Source organism: Diplotaxodon limnothrissa, linkage group LG16 (assembly GCF_057381915.1).
Source record: "Diplotaxodon limnothrissa isolate DT_005_m linkage group LG16, D_limnothrissa_male_GT1.1, whole genome shotgun sequence".
NCBI lineage: Eukaryota > Metazoa > Chordata > Actinopteri > Cichliformes > Cichlidae > Diplotaxodon > Diplotaxodon limnothrissa.
This window is the reverse complement of record NC_140611.1, coordinates 18,582,578-18,597,310: the sequence shown is the minus strand read 5'-3', so window position 1 is coordinate 18,597,310 and position 14,733 is coordinate 18,582,578. Positions and strand designations below refer to the sequence as shown.

The 14,733-nt window shown below is 42.9% G+C and overlaps 1 protein-coding gene across 1 annotated transcript; it reads left to right on the top strand.

The window, feature by feature from the left end:
- Positions 1–282: 282 nt before the first annotated feature.
- On the top strand, positions 283–14,403 carry ildr1b (immunoglobulin-like domain containing receptor 1b). The gene is made up of 8 exons (XM_085374206.1): positions 283–520; positions 6,280–6,450; positions 8,629–8,778; positions 8,878–8,997; positions 9,109–9,255; positions 10,957–11,082; positions 12,494–13,362; positions 13,883–14,403. The coding sequence occupies exons 1-8, from the start codon at positions 472–474 to the stop codon at positions 13,919–13,921; spliced, it is 1,671 nt and encodes a 556-aa protein (XP_085230332.1). The 5' UTR covers positions 283–471; the 3' UTR covers positions 13,922–14,403.
- The last annotated feature ends 330 nt before the right edge of the window (positions 14,404–14,733 follow it).

Here is a 14,733-nt window from a genome sequence, read left to right as displayed (position 1 = left end):
CCTGATTGGAGAAATTGGAAGTGTTACAACTGACCCACGTTACAACTATCCCCGGTCTCCCCTACTTCTGATTGAGGGACTATTTTTCACCTGAGCTATAGTATCCAGTGTCATAGAACGTATATTAAGCTTATCTCGGTATCGTCCTATTTCTTTCTTTCTCTTTCCTTGTTGCGGCACCTGCCAAAGGGGGCGGGGCCACTGATGTCACCTGGAGCAGTGTGGAGGAACGGGCCAGCGGGGAGGGGGGATGATTCGCCTCTTTACTGGAAGGTTGTCGGTTGTTACGTTGTAACTACGGTACTCGCCTCTCATCGCAAACGAGCCGCACAGCCGAGCGGGCTGACGTTGTAGCTTAACTGAAGTCTCGTTAGTATGTGCGAGGCGGTTTCCTACAAACATTCCGGATTTTTGTGGATTTTCAGTCAGTAAAAGAAGTCGAGCTTCCGCGGGAGGATACAGAGCAGCAAGATGCGAAATATGATCCTGATGGCGCTTCTGCTGGTTCGCCTGCCAACAGGTGAGGCTTTAAAGGTTTCTCCAGCAAACGCACTTTCTTCCTCATACATGTCGCTCTAAATGGAGATGTGTGTCGACTAAAGCAAAAAAGTCGAAACTAGCAGTAATTTTTAAAAGTTAATTATTGGCAGGTGTAAACAGGACAAGGCCGACCTGTGGTCACGTGACCGCTCCACTACTTTTCCGTGGGGGGTTTGTTTAAGTTGCTGTAAACAAAAGAGGGCCAAAGCGACGTTTATGTTAACCCCTCTCTTTTGAGTTTTTATTGATTTTTAAAGGAAAGGAACTTTCAGCTAACAGTTTATTAATAATAATAATAATTTACTAACAGCGGTCATCTATAATTGAGGACTTATTTGGATTAATGAGTCAAAATAACAGATACAGACCATTTTAAACTTTTAAAATCCGATTATTCTAACCTTAAACCACTGGTTCGCCTTTTTCTGTAGTGCCAAGATGTTCATATGGGCTAATAGACTGTGTTCAACAGGATCTATGAAGGGATTTTATCAATAGAATTTAAAAATTACCTGTTTGGCAAGAGTGCTTATGGCTGAAATTATATACCACACAGGGACCTGGAAAAACTTATCCATGCTTTTGTGACCTCCAGGTTAGATTATTGTAATTCTCTCTACTGTGGTCTCCAAGCCTTCTCTCTTCGAAGGCTGCAACTCGTTCAGAATGCTGCGGCTCGCCTTCTTACTGGCACTAGAAAATTTGACCCTATTACTCCGGCTCTTGTTGATCTACACTGGTTACCAATCAAATATCGCATTGAGTTTAAAATCTTGCTACTCACTTTTAAAATCCTGAATAACATTGCGCCCAGCTACCTCACTGACCTCCTCAATTTGTACACTCCTTGTCGTGCATTAAGATCATCAGGTCAATTACTCCTGGCCCAACCTAAGTTTAGACTGAACACCAGAGGCGATCGTGCCTTTGCTTCAGCTGCACCCAACCTTTGGAATAGCCTCCCTGCTTCTATTCGAGCCTTAGACTCTATCCAGTCCTTTAAATCAAGATTAAAAGCATATCTATTTGACTTGGCTTTCCCGACCAGTTAATACCCTTTTAAATCTTTTAATTTTTAAACTTTTAAATCTTTTATTAGATTTTATTAAATGTATTATTTTTATTAATTTTACTGCTGTTTTTGTCTTCGTAGCATATTTTGTATTTATCTAACTCTCCTGGTCTGTTAGTGCCTCTATCCTGTCTGTGCTTGTGCCCGATTTGTACCCTGTTTTTGACTTATGTTGACTCTCCATATTACTGTGAAGCACTTTGGTGTGCCTTCGGGTTTTTAAATGTGCTATATAAATAAAATTGTATTGTATTGTAATTGTATAAAATAGCTTGATATCGTTCATGAAACAGGTTCCCATGATCACAGGTGTGGCTCAGTGTAATACTGTGCAATCTTTACACTGAATGTATCACATTATGTCAGCACACAGTAAAAAATAATCTTTGTCAGATAAGTAACACTGCAGCTGACTTAATTATCACGTATCATCTTTTTAACATGCTTTCCACTTGTATCACAGACTGGTTAATATACCCATCATGACTTCCTGTAACTGTCCAAAATGACAGTTAATCTAAACATGTTTTGTTTGATTTTTTTTTAATGACACAAAGGGGAGCAGGAAATAATTGCAAATATTCTGTGGAGAACAGAACATGTGGAGAACACTCCACCGCTAGTGAAACTGTTTTTAAACTGTTGGTCAATGAAAACAAGTAATTTGAAGATGCCTTGTTTATTGGAACTGTAGTATTTTGTGCCATAGATTGTTAACGCAGCTATGATTTAAAGGAAAAAAGTACCAAATACTTTTAAGAGCTCAATGATCACAAACACTTTTCAGCTCAAACTTAATAAAAGAAGCAACTTCAACTATAAGTAGAAATATGAACATAGTCTCTGCTCCTAAGTATCTTCCTACTGGGTTTTGCTCATTTACACGTTAGCCTGACATGTGGGAACCAGAAAATCTACAACCTGTAATTCAGTATCATGTATTCAGTATTCATTATTTGCATAGTGTGTTGGCCAGAGGGGCCGATGGCGCGATATGGCAGCCTGGCTTCTGTCAGTCTGCCCCAGGGCAGCTGTGGCTACAACTGTAGCCTCCACCAGTGTGTGAATGTGAGAGTGAATGAATAGTGGAATTGTACAGCGCTTTGAGGTTCTCAAAAAGCGCTATATAAATGCAATCCATTATTATTATTATTATTATTATTATTATTATTATTATTATTATTATTATTATTATAGTGAGGAGATAAATTCATATTCATATTATTATTATTAGAAAGTGTCTTCTTCAGTTTAAAAATGGCTCTGTGATGAGAAGATATTAAGTTTTGGATTGAACAATCTCTAAAAAGAAGACTCGCAATATTAACTGCAGAAATGGTTTAAAGACATTTTTCACATAGTTCCTAACATTTAGTGCATCAACAAATTTTAGTTTATAACAAAGATAATGTTATCTTCCCCACCAGAGAGGTGACACCTCTCTGGTGGGGAAGGAGCCTGAGTTAGTGCGTGAGGTTGAGAGGTACCGGCTAGATATAGTCGGGCTCACCTCTACACATGGCTTGGGCTCTGGAACCAGTCTCCTGGAGAGGGGCTGGACTCTGTCTCAGTCTGGAGTTGCCCCTGGTGAGAGGCGGCGGGCTGGGGTGGGTATCCTAATATCCCCTTGCTGCCGGTACGTTGGGGTTTTTCCCGGTGGACGAGAGGGTTTGTTCCCTGCGCCTTAGGGTCGGGGAACGGGTCCTGACTGTCATCTGCGCTTATGCGCCGAGTGGCAGTTCAGAGTACCCAGCCTTCTTAGAGTCCCTGGGGGGGGTGCTGGAGGGTGCTCCACCTGGAGACTCTGTTGTCCTGCTGGGAGACTTCAATGCTCACGTGGGTAACGACAGCGAGACCTGGAGGGGCGTGATTGGGAGGAACGGCCTCCCTGATCTGAACCCGAGCGGTGCCATGGCGGTTTGGCCATAACGAACACCCTGTTCAGCAGATCTGCGACCATATGTTCTGGACACTCGGGTAAAGAGAGGGGCTGAGCTGTCAACTGATCACCACCTGGTGGTGAGTTGGATCAGGTGGCGGGGGAGGACGCTGGACAGACCTGGTGCACCTAAACGCGTAGTGAGGGTGTGCTGGGAACGTCTAGCAGAGGCCCCAGTCCGCGAGATCTTCAACGCACACCTCCGGCAGAGCTTCAACAGCATTCCGAGGGAGACTGGGGACATTGAGTCCGAATGGACCATGTTCAGCGTCTCCATTGCCGAAGCTGCTGCATTGAGCTGCGGCCGCAAGGTGGTTGGTGCCTGCCGTGGTGGTAATCCCCGAACCAAATGGTGGACACCAGAGGTGAAGGGAGCCACCAGGCTGAAGAAGGAGTCCTATCGGGCTTGGTTAGCCTGTGGGACTCCGGAGGCAGCCGACAGGTATCGACAGGCCAAGCGGAATGCGGCTCGGGCAGTGGCTGAAGCAAAAACTCGGGTGAGTTCGGAGAGGCCATGGAAAAAGACTTTCGGACTGCCTCGAAGAGATTCTGGCAAACCGTCAGACGTCTCAGGAGGGGAAAGCAGTGCTCTACCTGCACTGTGTATAGTGCTGGCAGAGCGCTGCTGACGTCGACTGAGAAAATTGTCAGGCGGTGGAAGGAATACTTCGAGGACCTCCTTAATCCCACTGACACGTCTTCCGAGGAGGAAGCAGAGTCTGGGGATGAGGGGAATGACCCGCCAATTTCCGGGGGCGAGGTCACTGAGGCAGTTAAACAACTCCTTGGTGGCAGAGCCCCTGGTGTTGATGAGGTCCGCCCCGAGTTCCTGAAGGCTCTGGACGTTGTAGGGCTGTCCTGGTTGACACGCCTCTGCAATGTTGCGTGGAGATCAGGGGCAGTACCTGTGGACTGGCAGACCGGGGTGGTGGTCCCCATCTTTAAGAAAGGGGACCGGAGGGTGTGTTCCAACTACAGGGGGATCACACTCCTCAGCCTCCCTGGGAAAGTCTATGCCAGGGTGCTGGAAAGGAGAGTTCGTCCGTTAGTTGAACCTCGGATACAGGAGGAACAATGCGGTTTTCGTCCTGGTCGCGGAACACTGGACCAGCTCTTTATCCTCTCGAGGATACTTGAGGGTGCATGGGAGTTTGCCCAACCAGTCTACATGTGTTTTGTGGACTTGGAGAAGTCATTCGACCGTGTCCCTCGGGGTGTCCTGTGGGAGGTGTTGCGGGAATATGGGGTGTCTGGCCCATTGCTACGGGCCATTCGATCCCTATACAACCGTTGCAAGAGCTTGGTTCGCATTGCCGGCAATAAGTCGGACTCGTTCCTGGTGGGTGATGGGCTCCGCCAGGGCTGCCCTTTGTCTCCGGTTCTGTTCATAATTTTTATGGACAGGATTTCTAGGCGCAGCCAAGTGGCGGAGGGCTTTCGCTTTGGTGGCCTCAGAATCTCATCTCTGATTTTTGCAGATGATGTGGTTCTGTTGGCTTCATCGGGTGAGGGCCTCCAGCTCGCACTGGAACGGTTCGCAGCCGAGTGTGAAGCAGCGGGAATGAGGATCAGCACCTCCAAATCTGAGGCCATGGTTCTCAGCCGGAAAAGGGTGGAGTGCCCACTCCGGGTCGGGGATGAGTTCCTGCCCCAAGTGGAGGAGTTCAAGTATCTCGGGGTCTTGTTCGCGAGTGATGGGAGAAGGGAGCCGGAGATCGACAGACGGATTGGGGCTGCAGCTGCAGTAATGCGGACGCTGCACCGGTCCGTCGTGGTGAAGAGGGAGCTGAGTGTAAAAGCGAAGCTCTCCATTTACCGGTCGAGCTACGTCCCTACCCTCACCTATGGCCACGAGCTGTGGGTAGTGACCGAAAGAACGAGATCGCGGATACAAGCGGCAGAAATGAGCTTCCTCCGAAGGGTGGCTGGCCTCTCCCTTAGAGATAGGGTGAGAAGTTCGGCCATCCGGGAGGGGCTCAGAGTAGAGCAGCTGCTGCTCCACATCGAAAGGTGCCAGCTGAGGTGGTTCGGGCATCTGACAAGGATGCCCCCTGGGAGCCTCCTGGGTGAGGTGTTCCAGGCATGTCCCACCGGGAGGAGGCCCCGGGGCAGACCCAGGACACGCTGGAGAGATTATATCTCTCGGCTGGCCTGGGAACGCCTTGGTATTCCCCCGGATAAGCTGGAGGAGGTGGCTGGGGAGAGGGAGGTCTGGGCCTCTTTGCTTAGGCTGCTGCTCCCGCGACCCGGCCCCGGACAAAGCGGATGAAGATGGATGGATGGATGGATGGACGGAACAAAGATAATAAACTGTGGAAAATAACTGATTGGGGACTTGTATTTTGAGATATAAATCTACTGAGTAAAGCTGGCATCGTTCAAGGATAACTGAGGAGAAAGTTTTTACCTTTAACTTTAACTGATACATTTGTCCATCAGCAGATGTTTTTTGTCATCAGCTTGTTTTCCAAAACTTGCCATTATAGATCGTGACTGAAGGCTGTTATTACTTGTAATAATAGAGTACAATCTGCGCACAGTTAAGCATTTCAAGCGTAAACTGTTAACCAGTTTGGTCAGATTCTTTTCAATCCATCACTCAGCAGCCATCGCACGAGGTCTTTTTTTTGGCTGATGGAATATCAATTCCAATTGTGTGTGTGTCAAATCAGTTGTTGCTGTTTAAGTTTTTAAAGTCCAATCTCACCATTCTCCCTTCCTGTGTCAGAGCTGCTGTCCGTTACAGTGAATGTTCCAGAGACGGAGAGGAGGACGATGCTGTTTGCCTCTGTGATTCTGCGCTGTGACTACTCAACCTCAGCGAACCAGCAGGACGTCCTGGTCTCCTGGAAGTTCAAATCCTTCTGTAAAGACCCCGTACTGGATTACTACTCCACAGGTGAGGCTACAGGTGGAAGAAGAGGATGGTACGTTGTTGATACACGTACTTTAAAATGAGCAGATATTAACAGATTAGACTCTTTCTGTGCTTTGTTGGTGTGTTCATAGTTTGTAGTTTCATTTTGTCAGCATCCACGCCTGAAGCACTTTCCAGCTTTGTAATGGCCACAGCGTTTGTTTTATTAGAATCACCTTCAATCTTCAGTTAAAATACTTTTATAATTTTGTGTTGACAAAAACTGCAACGTGACTTGCTGGTGAAGGCGTATACCAGCGAGGCAGTAATTTCTGCTTTTACAGTTCTAGTCTTCAGCCCGACTGGATGAATGACTCCTGTGGATCACCTTGTTTAATATTTAACTGAAACTTTGACCCCTTTTTCTTTCCTTTTGTTGCTCAAATCTTTGCCGCACAGGATTCAGGATATGAGCTCCCTTTTCTGGTCTCAGAATCCTGTGTTTCTATTATTGTAGACCAAAGGATTCAAATATGCAAGTCTTTTATAAATTACCAAAAATGTATTCAATATTGACTTAGATCCTGATACAAACCAGTCTTAACAGCAAAGTAAATCAGTTGTAGCTATCTGTGCACAAAAAGGTAAGTCAATATTTCAAAATGTTATCAAACAGTATGTTTTCCTTATTTTCATATATATATATATATATATATATATATATATATATATATATATATATATATATATATATATATATATATATATATATATAACATTTTCAATAATTAAAAACTAATCTGAGACAAGCCCGCTCTGCAAGTTAACGGACACTGAAATGAATTAAAAGCGAGTGAGTAATCAAAATGAAATAAAAATAAAAACTAATTAGAAAATATAAAAATGTAATAATTTTGATAAATAATATGTTTCTAATATTATTGTTTTCATCTTCCATTCAAAATTAGCCGCTCTGCTCCCGGTACCCATCAGTGGGGTTAGTCAGATGCTGCCACTTTCACGTCAGCAAGCAGGGGAAACGATGGGTTTACTTAGCGAGCTGATAACCAGATTCACTGAATGCTTATCCAGATTGCCAGTGTTAGTTTAAGTGACTCCAGATAACAGAAAGATAACTTAGGTATGTTGATCTTGCTTTGTAGTATAGGGCCCTGGTTGTGAGAGCCTTGAGCCCCGGGTGAGAGGTGGGGAGCACCCTGAACACGACACAAGTTATTCAAAAAGTTACTAATTAAAATTTAATTCAGCTGGACAACATTTCAAATAAGTCAACAGTAATTTTCAAAAATATTTTGACAAACAGAAAGATGCACAGTGGATCCAAACATTGCATATCTGAGTTTTAACTTTGGGCTAAGTATTACTACGGTTGTTAGTAAAGGACCCAAATGCAAAACCTAAGAAAACAAAAAACAACCTTTTTAGGTTCATGGTTAAATTCAAAGTACAAAATCCACAGCGAGATAACAAATGACATCCAAAGTTTCCAGGGAACAACCCCAGGGATACAGTGACAGCACAATAAAAGAAAAAGTGTAATCAGGATTATTTATACACAGAGGACTGATGGGGGATGGGACACAGATGAGAAGTGAGATGTGAAAACTAATCAACAAAAGGTGAAAGCAACCAGGGTATCAGGGGAGGACAGACAGGGAACAAAACTAATCTTCAAGTAAAACAGGAGTTAACCTCCAGCATGTGCTTAAGAAGCACAAAACAAGAAAACATAAAGAGACCAAGAAAATACAAATACAAATAGAGGGGAAACCATTATGAATATCAAAGAATACAAAAACAAAAAACCCACAACTCGACACCGCTGAAAATCCCAGGGTCCATACCAGAGATCATGACAAGCGTGCAGTGGTTCCATTGTGTTTGCCCTGTTTCAGTGTGGTGTGCATATAGACACACCCGATCCTTGCATTCCTTTTCACACCAACACATACAGAATTACAGACATGTCTAATTTCAGCCTGCAAGGCTCTGCATTATGCATATTTTCATAAAAATTTAAATAAAAATTGTATTTTTTTTTATTTTACACAGGTTTGAGGCATCAGCTGTGTTTTTAATCTTTGTGTGTACTGTTTAATTTTCCTTCATATTTTTAATTCCTATCAGACTGTTTTTCAGTGGTTTAAGCAGCATATGTACTTATATTCCTATTTAAATAATTTCCTTTTTTTCCTAAAGCCTATCAGGCAGCTCTGCAGCTCGGTCAGGACCCCTCCAATGACTGCCCGGACCGCCAGCGCACCGTTCGTACTGTCATCCAGAAACGGGGCATCAATGAGCCCATCCTGGGTGCGGAATACAGGAACCGCAGAATTACAATTCGAAACAGTATGTTTGATTACATCATAACTATAATGCTGCAGTACAGTCTAAATGTATTTCAATTTCTTTCACATTTCAGACTAATGTGATGTTTTCTGACAACAGCTGCTGATCTGGTCATCACTGAGGTGATGTGGTGGGATAACGGTGTGTATTTTTGCACCATTGATGCTCCCGGTGACACAACAGGGGACTCGGATCGTGAAGTCAAGCTCATCGTTTTCCGTAAGTCCCCTCAGTCGCTTCAAGTCGAGTTATTTGAGGTAGTAAAATGTAAAATATACTGCTATATCAGTAATGTTGTCAGTAATTATGTTTTACTGTCACTTGCTCCAGACTGGCTGACGGTCCTGTTAATCATCATCGGTGGTCTCCTGCTCATCATGCTCTTTTGCATATGCTGCTGTCAGTGCTGCCCGCAGAATTGTTGCTGCTACGTCCGCTGCCCTTGTTGCCCTCGGACATGCTGCTGTCCAGAAAAAGGTAGAAGAAATGCTTTTTTTGATTGTACATTTTTAGCTGTAGCTCTACATGTGGAAGATTCACTTCACTAAATCATGAGAAAGAAACTTCTGTTGCCAGAAAAGTATTCAAACATGTAACTATGTGGCAAAGTAGAAATACTGCAGCTGAATAGGCTTCAGCTGGAAATCTACGTCATAGCTCATCAAGTACACTGCCGTTCCAATTGTAGAACGATCGCGCTGCGTTCTCGGGAAGTCCGGACTCCTGTGTGAACTTCCGAAGTCCAGACTAGCGAAAAGGCGAGTACAGACTTGCGTACTTGAGTATTTAGAAACGGCCTAACAGTCTGCAGTCTATGGACTAACCTCAGCCAACGCCAGCTAACAGTGTTAGCTTGGTGGCGAGTAGCCTTCATTAATAGTGATAAAAATCACACAACAATAGTACACCGAAGATACTGAAGTTTCACCCATCCCATTCTTGTTATGATGTGGTGTCCAAGTAAGAAATGCTGGCTCTGGGTCCATGTAACTGACGCCACCAACATTAACAGGACGCTTACATTAGAGCCTGTTATTGTGTGTTTTGTTTGGATTTCCAGCAATCAGAATCAGAGAAAATGTATTAATCCTGAATGGAAACTGAGAAAAAAAAGTCCGCAGGTTGCACTCAAACCCAGGCCGGCCTCTCTCAGCTATACGACATATAATTACATGCTCATCCAACTGAGCTAAACCTGCACCCAACTGTTTTTAATCACCTAAATTGGAGAAGGCATAGAGTGGGCATAGGCTAACATATGAAACAAGAAATGACCGCCGTGTATTCTATTTATTTCCACAAAGTAACTGTATTCTGATTACCACCTATTTAAACGGAAACTGTAACGGAATACAGTTACTCATATTTTTTATTTTAAATACGTAACGCTGGTACATGTATTCCGTTACTCCCCAACACTGTATATGAAACACTGGGATATGACTACATGGTAAATAACACATAGCCACTTAAAAGTATAAATGTGGGCAATGACGTCGGCGACTTACGTAGATCTCTGCAATGGCTCCCTGCAGAAGTCTAAATCAGGCATTAGTTAAAAGTTTAATGTTTCACAAGTTTTTAATAAACATGTATTTGTACCATCGGAGGAAACCACAGTGCATGGAGAGAACCCATACGCCGTATCTCATTATTACTGCATAAACCATTTTGCAATTTTAAACTGATTAATTATTTTTAAGTAAGCCTGTAGTCTAAGATAAAGAGAGTTATTATGAGTAGATATAGATCAAACAAATTTAAAATCCATAGAGAAAAATTTCTAAATGTTTGACGAGGACATGAATTGTAAATGGTATGCAGCACTGTTCTTTTGAAGGTCGCCGCAGCTGCCAGATGTGTCATTGTGTTTCATATAATCCTGTGTGTGTGCGCAGCCCTGTGTGCTCTCGAAAATATGTGAAATATGCACTCTGCAAACACATTGTAATTATGTGCCCTTCTCACGGCATGCTACAAAAGAGGAAATACATTAGTAAAGAAATGTAAGCTGAAATTCCCCTCAGTTTGTTTTAAGACAGAATATTTACTGAGATGGTCCAGTGTACTTTAAAAACAAGCAGTATTATTATTACCCTCTGCTGTAAATCAGTATCTGCTGGTTAAGTACCTATATCAGTCTTTTTGAACTGCTTGCTCCATGTGCTTTGACTTCAGCTGTGATGGAGCACAAGATGCTGAAAGAAGCTCGGAAAGCTATGTTACCCTGGATGAATGGTCAGCCCATTTATGCTCCCATCAGCTCCAATGCTTCCTCCCAGGGCGTTCCCATTCTGTATTCAGGTGAGTGAGGGAAAGCACAATAAGACTTGTCCTTAATCCTTTATTTGCAATGACGTAAAATAAACCCCCAAACAATGTGGAATTCTGAATATGGGCATCAGAGCTTTTATTCACTTCAGCTGGTGAAGGTAGCAGACTTGCAATAGAAACCTTTGAAGCAGGCTTGTATTGCAGTCATGCCCTTATTATTATTTATTTATTTTACCTCTGGTTGTAATGTGGTTTGTTTCCACCATGTGAACTCTTTTTTTGCAAGAAGCCTCAATTTTTGGAATCTGCTTATGCTGCCCTGTCTGTATCTGTGTTACTCTAACAGCGTTAAAACCATAGACTGTACATAAAAGACGATTCAAAGCTCCCTCATTGGTTTGTGCACTCTTGCTTTTTCACACCTGTTTGTATTTTTTTAAATCTGGTTTTGATATTAGTCAGAAACGGAGGGCACTGCATGTTCGTACAACATGCATCGTGATAATTTAGCACTGACCTGAAACATATTCTGCTTCATCTTCTCTTTTACTTTAAAGCTGATGATAAATCACAAAATAAACTTCATGTTGTATTCAGGAAGTGTTGAAACAAGTGATTGAGCACGTAAACAGAAAAATGTTTACTAAGGCAATAAAGCAAGAATAGTTATTCGGTAAAATTATATACAGTCTGATTTCTCTTTGCAGTCAGAGGAGTTGCCCCCTGCTGGCCAATAGAAAGAATACTGGTTTAAGAATCTTCTGTACTGGCTTTGTCTTTTTTATACAGTCTGTGTTTAATACTGGTTCAACACTTCATGTGAGCATTTCAGTGGTCACAATGCCTTTCATTGTAAAACGTTTACATGCAACACATATGCACCGGCCCTACAAGCACTGACAGCAGCCCATTCGTTCATTTTCATTACTGACACTGGATTGCTCAATCAAATCTCTTAATGTAATTGGGCCCACCCCTGCCTTCCCTGTGCACTCATGCACCTTGCAGAACAGACATCTCACGGCATGAGAATAGTTTCTTTCCCCAGGCTGTTGGACTATATGCTACAATAACAACCTTATTTAGTCAGCCTATAACAACATTGCACACCAGATTCAGTTAAAGCACTTAATCGTAGGCTTACTTATTTCTTATTTTCTAGTTGTACTCTGTATATCTGTATCTCTAGGTAGTTAGTATATATTCCTTTTCTGTGTTTTTGTAATATATATATATACATATACTGCAAATACCATATGTTCTATTTCTGTACCACTGTTTTTTGCATCATGACACTGCGACAAATTCCTTGTTTGTGTACAAATTTGGCAATACTCCTCTAAACAATACTCCTCCCTTCAAATGTCCAGAGAATAACTTGAGTTCATGTAGGTTCAACAGTTGTTGTTTATCTTCTTAATCGCTGTCAGTTTGGTTTCAGATTCATACTCAGACTACCCAAACAAGCACAACTTTGCCATGGCTCCCATGCAGCTGTCACCCATGGGCCTACAGCAGCAGCCGCCACCTCCTCCTTTACACTATGGCAACAGCAGTGTGCGTGGCAGCATTCATGGTAACAACCAGGTGTTGGAATACTTCGAGAATCAAGTGAGAGGGCTTGATGTCATTGCACCAGGGATGGCTCCTCATGCTGTCCAGAATGTGCCTCCATTACAGGCTCAGCATGCTCCTCCACAAGTTTCCTACACACCAGGGCCTCCGAGTGTGTTGTCAGCACTGGATGAGATGGGGACGAGAGGGATGGACAGAAGAGTGATCACCCTGCCTCCTATTATCCAGCGTGTACCCAGCTTTTCTTCACGCAGGGGCCCTGGTGGTGGAGATGGAGCTAGGGGGGCTCTCAGGATATCCAGCCAGTCCAGTGGGAGTACAAACCGCTCAGCAGGTGGTCTCCACCGCAACAGTCGTGGATCAAGAGACAGATACAGAAGTGCGTCTCCTCCCAGGCGGGGAATCCTGCGTGATTACATTGATGATTCGGATAGGGACAACAGGCGGGGAAGAGCATCTCACAGGAGTTCAAGGAATGAGAGAGGGAGTTCGTCCAGGCACCGTGCCCGAAGTCGCGATGACCTCATGGATGAGCTACAAAGCAGAGCTCCTCGTAGGCAGAGGAGCTACTCACCTCCCCTGCACCGCAACGGGTCCTGGAGCTCAGATGAAGAGGACAGTATGAGAAGAAAAGGAGGAAAAGGGAAGGACTGGTCAGAGTTGCCTCCCAGCTACCACTCCATCGACATTCAGCCTCCACGCAGTAACAACCAGAAGAACTACGACCGCCTTTCTGTAAGATCCACACACAGCTAGTGACACACTCTGACCCAGTGGTGTGTTGTTTTATTCTTCTTTTATCTTGCATGGCTTTTAATATCCCAGCCACACCTTTAGGTTGGCAGTATCAGTCAGTGCACCACTGTGATCCTACAACGACTCCAGAGTTATTGTATTTTAACTGAAATATGTTTAGAATCCTGACCGAGGACACAGAAAATGGATACATTTCATACACTGAAATGATTCAGTGTATGAAATGGTTTGAAGAGGTTTTATGCAAAACTATGAGAAAACTATAAAAGCGGGCAATTTCACAGAACTGCATTTAGGGGTTTTTAATTAATTGCAAATTAAGCAAAAGACTGATTTGTAAAGATTACAAATATACCTGAAGGTGTGGATGAAGTGCCATTCATTTAGTCTTAACTACTTTCATTTTTTATTTTCTTCTAATGTCTTGGTGCTTTTCTCTACCTGTGTGCGTAACCTCATCTTAAATTCTAATTTCACCTTTTTCACTTTTCTCTCGTAGGATCGAAGCTCCCATAGCAACACCACTGTAGTCATCTGAAACATTTCTGTCTTTTGATCTTTTCTTGAAAACGGTAAAAATGAAGATAAAGAAGTTGGTGCCTGTTTGGTCACCTGGAAGGAACAAAGATGTTGTTGATTCATTTAGTAGTGTAAATATACTGTATGAGTATAATTGTACCCTGTGGGTGATGGTGTATACTGCAGGTGATGTGCAGCTGCATGAAATCATATTGTTGATTGTTATTAATATGATTGTATGTGATTCTTGTCCTAGTTCTCTTGAATTGTCTTACGTGTGGTGATGGCTTTTTTGGGTTAAGTACATTTGTCGTTGTAAAAAGGTGCCTGTGCTGAAAAAGATCCAGGACTCGCAGAAGAGATCCCTACTTTCTAGTTTTACTTCCTGGTTAAGCATAAGTTTAATAAAGATACAGTGGTTATTTGTTTTTATTTTTGTTTTGCTGTCAAGTTTGTTTTTTTTACAGTAATTTCTTTTTTGCCTTCCTTACACTATTTAAAAATTGTTTTTATATATATATATATATATTTTTTTTTTTTATCCATTGTACGTGGATAAAGCAGTAACGGTAGCAATGGAAACTACATTTGCGGGAAGATGGACTGTTTTTTATATCTGGATGCACCCACACCAAAATATAATTGTGACTGGATTTTTTTTAATAGAGATGTAAGCTTTGTTGTAAAGTATGTGTTTTTAATAAAATCTTTACAATACTGCCTGCATGACGTGGATTTTATTTCATTAGTCCTGTTGTAGTAGCCCATTACCTCAGGGATGAGTGGATTACGTGGACATTTGGAATACTAAAGTCACATATCAGTTTGCAT